The sequence below is a fragment of the Rhinoderma darwinii genome, chromosome 11, assembly GCF_050947455.1.
Source record: "Rhinoderma darwinii isolate aRhiDar2 chromosome 11, aRhiDar2.hap1, whole genome shotgun sequence".
Taxonomy (NCBI): Eukaryota; Metazoa; Chordata; class Amphibia; order Anura; family Rhinodermatidae; genus Rhinoderma; species Rhinoderma darwinii.
In genome coordinates, this window is record NC_134697.1 from 39,108,618 (window position 1) to 39,125,447 (window position 16,830).

Genomic DNA, 16,830 nt, shown 5'->3' on the forward strand with positions numbered 1-16,830 from the left:
ATCTATATCATACTGCTTATGGATTGGACTACATATTCAGTGTGACCAGGGCTTAAATGTAAAATAGAGGGTAAATCAAGATCCTGCCGTGCCTGGTTACCCACAGCAACCAATCAAAGTTCAGCTTTGATTTTTCCAGCGCTATGGACAACAAGGCCGGTTTTATTTTTGACAGTTTTGATATACGAGGCCTACTGTATCTTCTTTACATTAGCGGTCATAAGCCAGGTAGAGAAATCCTGATGATTTGGTCAACCAAACCAAACACGAGGCAGAACAAAGCGATTTCCCATAACAAAATATATATATATAAGAGCGCACATACGCATCATTAAAACACCGCAAATATCAATTAAATGGGTTGCATAAGATTAGAAAAACATGACTACTTTCTTCCAGAAACCGCACCACTCTTGCCCGTGGTCTGTGTGGGGTATTGCAGCTCAGATCCTTTCAAGTAAATTCAAGCTCCATTCAATTGTTCTCTTAGGCCTCATGCCCACTTCAGTTATTTTCTTCAGGGTGCTATACGTTTTTTTAACTGACAGCACACTGACACATTCATTTCTATGGGGCCATGCACACTACCGTTGTTTTAACGGAACCGCGTGGCCGCTTCGACAAAAATAGGACAGGTCCCAATCCGGTCTGTTTTTGACTGAACTGTCTCGGCCATTTTTTTCATTTGGTCTGTTGAAACAACGGACTGCACACGGAAGCCATCTATGTGCTGTCCGTGTTTCACGGATCAGTCATTAGTGGCCGTATGACGGCCAACAGAAGTGTGCAGAAGGCCTTAGTGATATAAAAAAATAATCAAATTTTGCAGAAAATAGGAAAAACTGTTTTTATAGACGAGTACACCTCATGAAAAAAATTTGATCTTTTTTTATGTTAAATATCTATTTGTACACAGCAGAGAAAGATTCTATATAAAGTATTTAGCGAGACCCTCACATTACAGAGATTAGCGCAATGATTGCATGGTGGTAATTGAGTCACAGCTGCACATATAAACTTATCATATGGACAGCTGGAGACCTCATCAATCAGACCGACTGTCACAGATTCCTGACCTGGATTCTGAAACTATTTATATGTAAATGAAGTCTTTCTGCTCAGCTTTCTGTATGTACTTTAAATGTCCCCATTGTGTGTTCTCAAGTTATTTGTCTTCAGGAATGTGAGCCCTTGTGGCTTCCTCTGTCCTCTGGAAGCATTTCAAGATGCAGGTTCTATGAATTATTTAACCAAACATCTATTCTGCTCAACATGTACACTTCTCCATTTTCCACCAACGATCAAACTGATTCTTTAAACGGTAGTGTCAAAGCAAGGAGAAATAAAATTGCATTTTATTTAGCTAAACCCATGTAAAAATAAGACTGGTTGCATGTTTTCTGAAACGTATCGGACCTACTCGACATGTGGACGACATTCAGTCTGTAAAGGCTCCAATTAATCTTCTTTTGTTAAAAGCCATGTCCACCTTTGCAACCGTTTCATGAGGCATCGAAGCAATAAACAAAAATCAACTTTGCAAAAATAGTCTTGATTGAAAACCATTTTGGGTCTATAGCTCCTATGCAGACCTATGTATCTCCATGGTTACAGACTACAAACGAATCCTGCAGTCGTGTGTCACTCCCTTCCATTTGTCCTCTATTTCTTGTTTACCCACTGAATGCATAATAAGTAGGGGGTCAGATGAAAGAGTATGTGTACAGGATCAGACTACCCAGGGTTTCTTCGTAGTCTGTAACCATGGAGACACATAGGTCTGGACAGGAGATAAAAACACAAAATGATAGGAGATGTTCAATCAAGACTAAATGCAAAGTTTATTAATTGTTTTTAAGTTATTTTAGATGCATTGAAACAATAAAAAAATGTTGCAAACTGTACATTACACTTGACATTAAAGATTTATATAAAAAAATGAAATACAACATAATATTGTTCTTGAAGAACCTGTATGGGACCCATCACATGATATTAAGTCTACAGAGATAGGACAATTACCTACTTTCAGTGAAAGCTCTCTGCTCTAGGATACATAGTCTTTTTAGTGTATGTTTTAAATAATAATCATAAGCTTTTTCAGTATACAAAATAGATTAAATAAATAAAATGCAATTACATATGTCTACATAAATGTGGTGATCTTCCATGGGAACAAAGAAAATCGAGCATGCTGAAATCCAATATGGCGGATCCTTATTTGCCCCCTGACAACAAACACTGGGGGACTTTCGTGCTGCCCCCATACACATTAGACTGTTGGCTGACCCTGCAGAAATCTGTGTGTATGGCCGCCTTAAATCGAACGCGTACAGCTACTTTAAGTATAGTTTTAACCCACTCCTGAAAAAAAAGTAGCCGGTAACAAGACAGCTGATAGCCCTCAGCAATACATCAAATAATATATGTAAGCGAATGGGGAAATGAAAGAAGTTTTGGCCAGTTTTATTAGATATATAAGCTCGTATTTCAATGGCTAACGGCTACTTGAAGCTATAACATTAGGATTCATCTTCCTTGCAGTCAGGTCTAAAAAGGTACGAAAGAAAGTTCTTTGTTTTTACCACCGTACGAATTAAGCAAATTAGGGTTTGAGATTTCAAGTTTCCATCTGGCAGTCTGCCAAGGCGTGCTCATATTTATCTGCACAGCTAGACAGCAAGCAAATGCATCTTTCATTGGACACGTGGAAAAGCGGGCAGCATGGGAAACAGACATACAACTTAAAATTAGAACAAACAGATCTCTGCACTGGTTAACCTATTCCTGTTTTCTGATTGACAGATGTGGGAAATTCATTTTTTATGTTCTGGCTGCAGAGCACTGTGGGATTTAGTCTTAAGTAAAATATTCATGATTCGTTCGCATATAATTAGGGCTGGGCATAAAAATAAAAAAAAAAAAGACAGCCAAAAAAGTTGTTTGACTTTTTCTTTTTGCTAGATTTTTTGGGCATGCTAAAGAAAAAGAGTGAACGGGAAAAAAAATCATTAACTCATTTCACAGCTAAAATCTGGATGCTGTGTTTCCACATAGAAAAACATACTTAAAAAAAAAATACTCGCAAAAATGCTCAGTGTGAATTGTAAATTTTTTTTTTTTTTTAAAGTACAAAACAGTTTTATATTTTGTTAAAATATCAGGTACAAAATAAATATCAATCTACACATTTTCATCTAAAGAGAAAATCCCTTTGCTTATTCTCCATCCTTTACCAACCCCCTTCCCACCCACCCCAAGAGCAAAGTTTTAATTCCGTTTTTCACCTTTCAAATTACACAACTGAATAAAACACAGGAATATAAGCCTTGATGGTTCCTATGTCCTCCTGAATCTTTAGGAGATCCAGTTTCAATAATCTACCCAAATATCGCTCCTCCTCTGGAAATGCAATAAAGGGAGGCGCAAAAATGGTTTCATCTTACACTATAAAAACAACTTTAGGCTGGGTTCACACAGTTTTTTTGCAGGCGGAAATTCTGCCTCAAAATTCCGTTTGGAAGTTTGAGCCAGATTTTCCTCTCCCTGCACGCCGATTTTCGCTGCGTTTTTTGCCCACGGCCATTGAGCGCAGCGGGAATAAAACTCCGCAAAATACGCTTTCTCTGCCTCCCATTGATGTCAATGGGAGGTCAGAGGTGTAAATGCCCGAAGATAGGGCATGTCCCTTCTTTTTCCCGCGAGCGGTAAAACAGTCTCGCGGTAGAAAGACGCCTGCGCCTCCCATTGAAATCAATGGCAGCCATTTTTGGGCCGTATTTGACGAGTTTTGCGGCGCGGTTTCCGCATAAAAAAACTCGGCAAAAAACTCTGTGTGAACCCAACAAAGCAACGTATATACAAACAAAGTCAATTCTATTGTCCAAACACAAAAATAAGACATAACACAGTGAATTGGTACAACAAAATAAACACCACAAAAGCCACAAGCATCACAAACATTTCCTTCTACAATTGTGATAAACAACGAAACACGCCAACCTCATGTTTGTGAAGTCTTGTGAATCCTACAGCAGTTTTCCTTTAGACCCAACAAATGTTCTGCCAAAAAACTGAGACGTCAGGATACGGGAAGCAATTCTGATCTCAAAATTATGACTCTGAGGCCCGAAAGGGAGTTTTGCACAATTATTATTGGCAAGAACTTTTATTCTTGCATGCGTGTTACTGCTGCCACAAGATTCACATGTGAGAGCAAGACCATCTGGCTTCTTTATCCTTGGGAATTCCGTATGCTCATTTATTTAGAATGATCATAAGTCAGGAAGTCTCCATGTTAAAATATTCAAGCATTAACCCTTCACGCATCCAGAGTGTCTGAAAATGTACATTATCGTATTTAACACTACTGGAAGGTATCGGAACTAAAATTCACACACGTAAGATAGGGGTCAAGGTGGAAACATACCAAGAATACTAATTTATTCCATTAAAAAGACATTGTACACACACACTAGAGTTTGGCTAATAGGAGTGCTAGAAGAATAGAGTGGATTCAAAGATATGAGTCATCTGTAATAAGGATGAAAGGGATACCCCCCGGCCCATCTTTGCAGTGACTGTAGGCATGTATACACAGAGGACTGTCAATCACTGGGGAAAGGTAAGGAAAGGCGACGAGAGCATTCCCATCAAGAATACACCGGACTCCTAACTATATTTACCCTGTATTTTTCAGCGCACCGACTGGCCAAATGGCCAAAAAAAAAGGGGGCCGTTTTGTCTACTAGGAGTACGGACTAATAGCTGTATTATGCGGTTCTTACATATGGAAGCATATTCAGCAGACAGATCCATCTAACATGCCACAGGTTTGAAAATGAACAGAATAAAGAAGACCGCTAATAACAGGACGCATGTAATACAAGCTGCTCATTTCAATTCACTAAATGACTGCAGCCATGAAGTTGGCAAAGTTTAGCTTTCAACATGGCCTCACACACAGCTGCCTCTGTACCGACTGCTTGTTTTTCACATTTGAAATTTAATCTAGGTGGCGAAGAAGGGCGAAATGAAGGAATGTCTTCAAGTGTGACTAGAGATTATTAAAGGAGTTGGAAGACAATGTAGGCCAAGTTCAAGCATTGGGGTATTTGGTTTGGAGTTCTGCGCCTAAATACAGACAGAATCCACAGCAATTCCACCATCAACGCCATGTGAATGGCTTTTTTATTCTACCCAATGCACAAACGACAGAAAACATCCGCTGAAAAGCCGCAGATAATAAAACCACATGGTGCCAATTCCTATGCAAATCTGAAATTAGCAGTGGCAAATCTGCGGCAGAAATTCTGGGCTTCAGCTGAGGATTTTACTGAAAATCCACAGCTGAATTTTCTTCTGCAAGTCCTGACCATGTGAACATGGCCTTATGGTCCAGCAGAAACCACCTCTGTCCATCTCTACAAAGCATTTACAATATACAGGTAATAGTCCTATAGAGATGGCCAGAATTATAAAAGATAGATGTCAACCAAGAACTATCCTTGCCAGTATAAAGGTATGCGATTTCTAGTGAGATGGAGAATAGCAGCTGCAGAGCATCTCTGGCACTACTTAGCCCAGGAAACCAAGCATAGGACATGGACAACCGGTCAGATCCTAGTTACCTCCACCAGGAATTGTGGTTCTCAAAGACATTGGATTGCTGGTAGATCCGTCAAAGTCTCTAAGATCTGCCTAGACACATCTAATGTCTATGGCCAGCTTTAGGCACAAGCTACACAGAACCAAAAAGTTGTGGACAAATCGCATGCGCGACATGTCAGTTGTTCCATATCTGAAAGAGCGTCACTGGCGACAGTGTTTAACAGCTGCTTAATTCATGTCGCCATGTAGCCCTAGTCTTATTGCTTATGCATTCAAGAAAGTGAACTCCTTTACAAAAGTAAAAAGTAATAATAAATCACACTACTGGAATTTGTAGAATTTTGTATTTCAGAACAGGAGTTATAAAATGTTACCATGTTTCCTATTCCCATTGAACAGCTCTACTATTTTTTTTTTCTCTTATAGAGCCAGTCCAATGTGTCTGAAAGATGCAAACAAAATAACGAAACCAACAAACTAGCAGATTGGTAAGAGAACAGGTTCCGTAAAATAATAAAACTGCAGACTATCTGCACAACGGCATAAACACCAAAAACCTGCACAGTACAGGTATGGAATGTACCTGGAGCGTAAAAATCCTTAGAATCTCTGAATTTTTTAATGTGCTACTTACATATTCTTTCACATTCTTCGTCCTCACAGCCTTGTACGAATTGTAAGCTGGATACAGCATACCAAACACCAGTCTGCAGAGGAAGGAAAACAGAGGTTACTTTTAGACCAGTGATAGGAATATATGAATATATGTCAATTGTGATTTCTGACATGTTCATATTCTAGTGGAACAAGGAATATTTGCATTTGAAAGATGTGAATATGCAAAAAGTGATGTTCCCCATGAATTAATTGCAACTGAATAGGTTATATAGACTGTACTTATAGGCACACTATAGACCATCGTAAATAATGGCCTATCTATAATGCGGCGATGGGATCTAATGACAAACATAAAGATTTTTATATTCCTGTGGATTTGATTTTCCATAATACGTTAGCAACAAGAGTGGGCTAAGGGTTGTGTCAAGAAAACAACCCCTGTCCATATGCTGTATTAGGGCATGTGGACATCAGAGGGGGTTCCCGATTCGGGACACCCCCATAAGCCAGAACAGAGAGCCATACATTTGAAAGGCAACCACATAATTCAGTAGAGCTGCAGGGGAAATGCCTGGCTGGCTGCTGCTTCCTCTTGCCTGATCAGCGGTTTGTCAGGGTCCCGAGAGTTAGACCCGCTACAATCACCTGATCGCTGCAGCTGCTTCTCTTTGAAAAAAATAGTCTCTGATGAACAACCAAACGGATTCCAGTTCTCAGTTTTCAGAGGCCCTTTTATCAATGAAATGAAGAAAAGACCTCAATAAAATATGCCTAATCTTCTATGGATTGACTTTAAAAAAAATAAATCCATAGAAAATTAAAGAAGATGTGCCAGATTAAAAAATTATTAGCTATCCACAGGATTTTCTAAACGATGGGGGCCCCCACTACTGGGAACCCCACAGATCATTAGAACGGGTTTCCCGAACCCCTGTTCTTCCTCAGTGCTTGACCGCAGTGAGGAGTACTTTGAATGGAGCGGTGGTCGAGCATGCACACTGCCGCCCATTACAAGTCTATGGGTATAATGGGAACAGTCGAGTACAGTGCTCAGCTGTTTCTGTCATTCTCATAGACATTAAAAGGAGCTGCGGGGACAATGCTCGACGGCTGCTCCATTCAAGCTCCTCCTCACTGTGGGGGTTAGGAACCCCTGTTCTCGCAAATTGGTGGAAGTTACAGCAGTGAGGCCCACAGCGATCAAAATGATTACCTATCCATAGGAAAAGTGATAATTTTCTGGATTCCCTGGATACCCCTTTAAAGAGGCCCTGTCACCAGATTAAAAATGCCCTATCTCCTACATAATTTATCGGCGCTGGAATGTAGTTAACAGCAGTGTTTTTTATTTTGAGAAACAATCTTTTTTCAGCAAGTTATGACCTTTATTACATTTATGCAAATTCGTTTCTTAATGCCCAAGTGGGCGTTTTTTAACTTTTAACCAAGTGGGCGTATTACAAAGAAGTGTATGACGCTGACCAATCAACATCATACACTTCTCTTCATTACACCCAAGCTTGTTTCACTGAACAGCGTGATCTCGCGAGACCACGCTGTGACGTCACTTCCGCCCACAGGTCCTTCATCCCTGCGTCTGAAGACTGAACATAGATCGTCTCCAGGTGTATGAGAAGTTACAGTCGTCGGATCTGCAGCAGCAGCGGAGGAGGCAGCATCACACAGTGCAGGTAAGCATATAGAACTCCCTAGAGACGAAGGAACTCTGGCCGGAAGTGACGTCACACGAGATCACGCTATTCAGTGAAACAAGCTTCGGTGTAATGGAGAGAAGCGCATGATGCTGATTGGTCAGCGTCATACACTTCTTTGTAATACGCCCACTTGGGCATTAAGAAACAAATTTGCATAAATGTAATAAAAGGTCATAACTTGCTGAAAAAAAGATTGTTTCTCAAAATAAAAAACACTGCTGTTAACTACATTCCAGCGCCGATAAAATGATGTAGGAGATAGGGCATTTTTAATCTGGTGACAGAGCCTCTTTAAGCATATTTTTGTGAATGCCATCTTTTCTTCATTGCAGTAATGGGGCAAGTACACCACAACAAATGCAGAGTGCCGACTGTTCATTCTAAACACTTAACAATGAAAAGCTGATTGGTTGCTATGGGCAACTACTCCAATTTTGCATTGAACCAGCTTTGATAAATCTCCATCAATTATGCGCTCATACTTTGTCATACAAGTCCTGCGCTAAAATCAGCTTATCGACATTGTTTCTTTGTAAACCATCCACTTTTAGAGAGAAATTGTTGAAAATCAAACTTTAATTTTCCATACTGCTCTCAAAAATAAAAACCTGTATTCGGATTGGTTAATATTTGCAACATGGGCATTTCTCTTCTGAGACATTTTTTAATACAGGAGGTCTATGGAGTTTGTTCTCCTGGTATCTGGGCCTCTGAGATTTCACTCTCAGAACCGAATTAGTGCATAACATTTTACAAAAGTAGGGGCCCATACTTTAGCAACAAAAACTGAGGGAAATCCTATAAAACATATCAAAACACATTTTCTATTTCCACACGGTCCACTGATCATAATTCACCCGTCTAGAAACCTGGGGAAAACAGGAATGCAACCACATTGAGTCACTAAGAAACCTGCCAGACCAGGAAGGAAGGAAATGGTTCTAATCTGAAATCATAAAATGTTCTTTTTTTTTTTTCACTGCCTACACCATATTTCCCCACATTACACCCTGTATACGAAAGAAGCAAATGTTCTAGAAAAAAAAATATTGCTTGCAGACAATAAGAGCATCGGATTTTATACACCAAATGGAACAAAGAAACTTTTTCTTTTAATATAATCTGGAAGCGGCTTTCAGCTGAATCTAATTTATTACGTTTCGCACTGAGAGATTTATGGCTAGTCTTGCTTGGCCACGTCTGCCAGTAAAATGCCCTGCTTTCAGTATCCCGGCTGCACACAGCAATTAATATAGCATTCTTCCACTGCAGCCTAACCTTAAAAAACCTTGACAGTGTGTTCTTAAAGAAATGTGCCGGGAATTCGTTCTTGGAGTGTCACTTTTATAAATTAACAGGGCCTTACGTATGATTATGACAGTTCTATATGCAAATAACCCGCAACACAAACAACTTCTATTCTGATGCCAGTCCTACTGTCCGTTTAATAATACAAGTAATAATGGCGGGGGGTTGGCTGAATGTATTCTGAATCTCTCATTAGGAGAAAAAGGAAAGATGGGGTAAATGGGACGATATTGAAAGAGAAAAACAAAAACGAGATATTCAGTATCAACATATATCTGATGACAACGGCTAGGCACCACACACGCACACTTTTTTGTTTGGCATTTTTGACTGTATCTGTGACGGAGGCCCCTAACGTAGCCTTAAAAGCAGATGTGAACAACGCCTTACAAACCTCTCAATAATTAATTTTGAACGCTCAAAAGTAGAATGTAAGAAATGTATCATGTAATGCATTACCCCCTAGAAATTTGACATGGATTGGTCAAAGAGTCACACCGTGGGGAGGCAGATTAAGAGACTTGTGGCCTATGCGTTAAATCACCAAGGTGGGAAGTCCTTGGATTTGTGGTGACATGGAGGTTGTTAAGACCCATAAAACCCTCTCCAATCCAACCAGCTGATGCACCTTAGCATGGCCAAAGGCAGCCATCCAATACACCGAATAGATCTTCATAATCCCAATACTTTATTTACGGTACCAAAAGATTTGTAAAATCCCATGAATTGAACACCGTAAGATTAGTTGAATAAACCAGTAGTAGAGATTTTAGTAGTCGATAGTTTCAACTCACCAGTCACATCTCCATTAATACAGACCAGTCTGCTCCTGTATTTTATATACTGTACATTTTGTCTGCACTTTTTATTGCAAATCACATTTAGAGAATATTAATGCTGCAGGCAACAAAAATCCCATCAGCCAGCGCCGTTGTTTGTATTTAAAGCATTATTCTAAAACATCCTATAAACATCAACATTACAACGCAATTAAATCACAACTTGTTTATCACAAGGCTTTCATTTTAGGTCCCCTTCTTTCTACAAAACTGCGCACGCCAGCAAAACCACAAGTGTCACATAACGAGTGTCGGAATTACCCAAGTATTCAGGAAGGCCCAGCATATCTACACTAAAAAAACGGTCAGTTTAGTTTTTTTTTAAAGAATTCTAACAGTTCTGCAATTCTTTATCCATCTATCATCCATATATGTTCGGCAGAGCTGTACAAAGAAGAAGCATTTTAAATCATCTCTGTTCCCAATAGAGTTATCCCCTATGCGATTGACATACACTAGGGGCAATTCCCCCTAGTGTCAAACATACAGACTCCATGCAGTTAATCATCCTGGTAAAATGCAGAGAACTAGGGGCTCAATGCTCCTCGCTGCATAGGCAGGAGTTGGAGTTTCTCTTTGGGTTTTGCACTGTGACAATGCAATAAAAAATAAATAACTAAATATATATATAATCTCTTTATTATAAAAAAAATTATTTCGGCTGTCTGTTCTTTATGCACGGTCAAACTACTGGATCAACTTGGACCAAATTTGGCACATAAGTAAATCAGGCGCTTTTGAAGGTTTCAGCTCTGTAGGGCCTACCATTATCAACGTATTCACAAAAAAATATGGCACAACTGGCTTCCATATCAAGGACCTTCCTCCATAACACATCAGATGACCCGTATTAGCCAATAGAAGCTCGCAAGTTCTTCATACTTAGCCTCACTCACATACACAGTTTTACACCAGGTTCCCATAACAACCCAGTCATTTTTGTTTTACACCGGGTTTCCATAACACTTCAGCCATCTTTCGTTACTCGCTGTTAATGGACTACCCATACTACACTGCAGCTATACTGGATTTCAGCATTCTCATAAACGTAACCCATTTCAGACCAGTCATGCCCCCAGAAAGGAACACTGCACTTGAACGAAAGACTCCTGTAGCAAATCGCCTGGCTGCTGCCCGAGCTGCTGAAACCTCTCAACAGACCCGAGCCCGTCTCCAGGCTGACAAGAAACGTCACAGCAAACAGCGAGCTGCTGAATCTCTGCAGAAGACTGGGGCACGACTGCAGTCTCAGCGAGACAGACGAGCAGCAGAGACTCTCCAGCAGACCAAAGTCCGTCTCCAGGCTGACAAGAGACCAGATGCGTCACCACCAACCTTTTACAATAAAAATGTATGTATTTTGTAGTAAAAAGGTTTAGTTTATTGAGACCCGTGACAGGTAACTCTGATAATATATACATATATAGGGTACGATGCCACAAGACAGAAAAAGTAAGTCCAAATACATTATAAATAGTGCAGATAAGACAAAAAAGGTCAAAGTTGAAAGGCATTTGTCCCCTTACCATCGGATACCACGTTATTAGTGGTTACAGCAGTCGATTAGTTTGGGATATGCAGGAAAATAAGGGTGCTACACTATTCCCTTAATTTCACAATAAAGCTCAATGGATCACATATACAGTTAAAGTCCCATTGCCAAAAATGACACTGAAAAGCAGGTCAGCACTGTACTATAGCATGGGGAAAAGTGGGGGTGGGTATTATGGGAACATGGGATATAAATGTAAAGTTGTAAAGTTATAAAAGTGCAGATTAAAAAATATGCCAATATTCACATATGCTTGTTAATGTGAGATAAAGTAATATTAAATCAAGGGAGCAGACATTTTTCTGGACTTCCAGTCAATAATCTCATTCAAAAACATTACAGTCAGCTTCTCCCGAGACTAAAATGTATGATAAAACCACCTTTACATGCACAGCAAATTGAGATAATATACTTCAGGTTTAAGACCTATTTAGGGTGTATTTACACGGTGCGGTTTTACCATGATTTTCCAAATTTTACAACTGCAAAAACGCAGCAAATGCAGTAAAAATACATACACCTTTGCAGTGCAGTTTTAAAGAGAACCTGTCACCTCTCCGGACATGTCTATTTTAGTAAATACTTATATTCCCCATAATATAACAATTCTGAAACATATTTTCTTAGACCTCTGTGTCGTGTTGTTCCTGTTACTTCTTTTAGAAATGCATAAATAAATTGACAACTGGGTGATACCATTTCCCTCATTAAAGGGGTGTGTCTCTACACAGTCTCACTCGGTCAGCACTGATTGGACACTGTGGGACTATGTAGAGACACACCCCTCACCGGTAACACCCAGTTGTCATTTTAGTCATAAGTTTCTAGAAGGAATAACAGAGGAACGACAACATAGAATTATAAGAAAAGATGATTCAGAATGGTTATGTCATGGGGGAAATACAATAATTTACGAAAACATACATGTCAGGAGGTGACTGGTCCTCTTTAAGCCGCGCTGTAGAAAGCGCGACAAAACTGCACCGTGTGAATACACCCTTACAAGTATCCGGACATTTTGAATAGAAATGTGATCGTAGCGACCGCAAGACATTATTCCTCACTGACCAAGAAATGAAAATGTGAATCAAAGAAATCTTTATGATTTTTAGCAACAATCATCGAATAAATTTCCATTTCCAGTGTTGTCAAACAAATGTTACAATATTAGATAGTGGACCGTTTCTCTGATCGGCTATACTTACCTGCAGAATTATTTTTTATTATTTGTTACATATAATCGCAGTAGATCTTAACAACCATTTTTTAATTGTTCCAATGTATCTAAAATGAAAAATAAACCAACTTTGAAATTAGTCAATTTAAAATTTCCATTAGTTTTGTCTACAGCTATTTTGCAGAACTATGTGTATCTATGGTAACAGACTACACCAATCACTGTGTAGTCTTATCCTGCTTTCCATCGGTCCCCTAGTTCTTACGAACATACATTTTCTAGGTTAGCAAGAAATAGGGGACAGATAGATGGCAATATTCCTGCATGATCAGACTACACAGGGATTCTTCGTAGTCTGTTACCATGAACAAACATACGTCTGCATAGGATCTCTAAACACAAAACATTAGGACATTTTTAAATTTAGACAATTTGCAAAGCTGCTTCATTTTAGATGCATTGGAACAGCCGATTATAAAAGACAAGTGGTCACTAATTCACAAAAACTCTGCACAAAAAGAAGAAAAAAAAATGTCGCTCTAGGCCGTGCATAATGTATTGTGTTCAGCCAGGAAACACAAATGTGCCAGCTGTACTATTTACTCGGTAGAAAATTCTAGACTGTAGTACTGGATATAACGACATTAAATATTGATGACATAACGGACCTTCACCTTGACCACAAGAGCTTACGATCATCACTGACAAATCACGATTATTTAAATATCTAGAAGAAATTAAAAAATGATTCATTTTTATCTTTTAAGCCCATTAAAAAATTCAGCTTGAACTCTCTAGATTGCCAATTGTCAGGTTGCTCTTCCTACCCCTTCATTTCCAGGTCCGCATGAAAATAACGACGTTCAGCAACAGACCATGGTGAGCCAAAGCACTAAACATTATGTGGCAAGACAAAAGCTATTGTTTCAGATTGGGAATCAGTCCAAACAAATTCAATTTCAAAACAAAATTCAAAAAACACATAATTATCCCCATCAAAACGTATGCACAGTTTGTAAATACACCCAACTTCCTCATTTAGGCTCGCCACACTGATATCACGTTTGCTTTTATGCTCTTGCAATGTTATTTTCTTTTCCTCTCCAGTGGTTTAGAGGAGGAGGTCCACCCAGCCTTTAATTCATTTTTCTGCTGTTGCTTTGGCAACCCGAGGAACAGCAGAGCAACAACAGATTGTAATTCACGGCCTTAGGAAGCGGCGCAGAGCTTGCAGTTGGCCAGACTCCAGGCTTTCGGTTTTCAAGGTTTCATCTACATGGGGGGGATGGGAAATAGAAGAAAAATAGGAGAGAAAAAAAAATTCCAAGAAAAAAACAAAGTATTCCAAAATCATTAGCAACTAAACAAAAGAAAAACCTTCTAAAAAAATATATTGTGCAAAAATTACATGGTAAACCTTCCGTGTCAGCACTTCAAGCACCAAGTGTACGGACATTGGGAGCTGAAGGGTGAGGGGAAAATAATTACAGAAAAGATGGAGTTTTCATTAAAGTTCCAGCTATTTGTTAGGAGAGGTTATTAAAGCGGATCTGTCAACATAACAGCTGCCCTATGTTAGGCAGTATATTTCAGCTACAGGTCCGCACTCTTAGTAGCCAAAACATTTCTGTGCCATTTGGGTAACAGGAGCGCTAAAAGAGGACAATGGACTAATAGTTATGAGACCGCCATATTCATGAGGGGAGCTCTCCCTTCCCCCTTAGGCTGGTGATTGACAAGTTGCTTTGTATGCATGCATACACAGCGCCCTTTCAGTCACAGCAGATTTGCTATAAGACAGCTTTCAGGTGGCCGTAACATGGGCATATTTTACAGTGTTCATATTACGCTTGCAATACCGAGACCTCCCACAAAACTATTGGCGACTATTCCGGATCCCATGGTGATTTAATTCCAGTTCAGTAGAAAAGTGCAGGGTCCAGGTATTGTGGCCACAATATGGACCGTAAATTATAGCGGTCACTAAATCTTTATAAAATGATTCTATGTAAAGTTGGCTATCCACACACACATATATATATATATATATATATATATATATATATATATATATATACACATACATACATACATACACACACACACACACACCTATACATACACACATACAGATAGGTCCAGAAGTTTATGGACAGTGACACAATTTTCCTCATTTAGCCTCTACACATCACCACAATGGATCTGATACCAAGCAATGAAGATGCAATTGAAGTATCGATTTTTAGGTTTCATTCAGGTGGTTTAACAAAAATTTTGCATTAATCGTTTTATAATTTCAGCCATTTTCTACATAGTCCCCCCCCCTCTTTTACAGGTTCAAAAGTATCATTTGCCAAGCGATCATAAACTGCATTAACAGGACTGCCGTGCACCCCCCACTTTTAAAAGGGAGATTAACCAAATATTTAAGAGACTGTGCACAGTAGACAGAAAATCTTGCGGTTTACGAGCCAACAGACCTAGACATAAGTAATCGATGAGAAGGCAACAGTTCACACTGCAGGATACTTCAGCAGGACATCATCGCTCAGGTTATGGATGATTGTCAGCAAAATGGATAAAGTAGTTACATTTATAGATAGTAAGAGTTTTTTTAAGCCTTCTAACCCCAAAGAATTTAAAAAATGAACAAGTCCTTTTAATTATCAGACAAAGTCCCACAGAGCTCTGCTTTCTAGGATAGACCAGAAACGTGTACAGTATTAATTGTACAGGAAATCTGCACGTGCAAGAATTATTAATATGGTAAAGAGAAATATGCTAAACACGGCATATTACAAGCCATTATGCATGCATAGAGCATCACAAGCACAGATACCTCACCGGTAGTCATTACACTGCTTGTCATTTATCTTCATAGCTTAGTCAGTGTGCTCGGAATACCAGACAGCACATAAAAGGCTGGCATTTTACCACAATCGTTATCAGCTATACAACATCTATTGGAGGCACAAATATCAAAACCAGAAATATATACGTTACTTTGTGTATCCATTTTACGATATTTAGAGGGTGACGAAGATCCATATTTGGGTTTGCAGAACAGTCATCAACATCATTCGAATGATCCCCAGAAATCAGAGGCACCATTGACACCCCAGGTACCTCCATTAAGGCCTTATTATGGCCGTGTGCATGAGCCCTAAAGGTGGCCATACACATTGGATAGCCGTTAACCTAACAAGTGTGTGACACACAGAACCTATGGACAAGTGTGGAGCTGTTTTTTTATTTTTATTTTTTAAATCAGTCATGTTTTTTTTTAAATCTGTACATCCCCTTTAAATCCAAGATGCCAAATCCTGCTTTTCACCCCAACATCTGCCATCGGCCAAGGTCAACAATAGAGTGTGTTGGCGAGCCACAATAATTACGTACAAGATGCGGGTCATGCAATTAACACTAGATTTCCTGTGAAATATTAATAGTAAGCAGTACCAAGATGCGTAATGATTGGTTGAGAGCAGAGGATATATTACAATGGGCACGTAATAAACTTATATTTTTGCCCATTTACCACACAGTTGAAATAACCCAATTTAGGAGCTTCAAAAGGTAGAGTGACGTTTCCAATTACTATACCATAATCTCAACAAGAAACCTAGTTCTGAAGCCCATTAAGAAAGAAATGCCTTACTTGAGAATTAAGAGGATACATTTTCACCGAGCAATTTATTTTTAAAACACCAATCCATCTTCTGCAGCGCCGCTACCTTCTCATAAAGTCGCGCAATCAATACAATTATTGGTCAATTTGTCTTCTTCACTCCCTTGTTTCAAACGTTTGCAATTCTCAAGAAAGATATTTCCAGACAAGCAGAATATCTGGGACAGATAGAGACTGAACAGCTGGAAATCATCATCACCTTCTTGCCAAATATTCCACAAAGCTGACAGCAGACATCAAATGGTAAATATGGCGCTGACAAATATCCAAGCCAACTTTATTTATTTGGACTCTCAACTTACAGACAGACTTCTAGCTCTTCA

The 16,830-nt window shown here is 39.2% G+C and overlaps 1 protein-coding gene across 2 annotated transcripts in view; it reads right to left on the minus strand.

The window, feature by feature from the left end:
* The window catches only part of REEP3 (receptor accessory protein 3), a 96,173-nt gene that overhangs the window by 51,251 nt on the left and 28,092 nt on the right, over positions 1 to 16,830 (minus strand). For both annotated transcript variants that reach the window (XM_075841130.1, XM_075841131.1), the window contains exon 2: positions 6,245 to 6,317. In XM_075841130.1, coding sequence (XP_075697245.1) covers positions 6,245 to 6,317 — 73 coding nt within the window. The remainder of the gene's footprint in view (positions 1 to 6,244; positions 6,318 to 16,830) is intronic.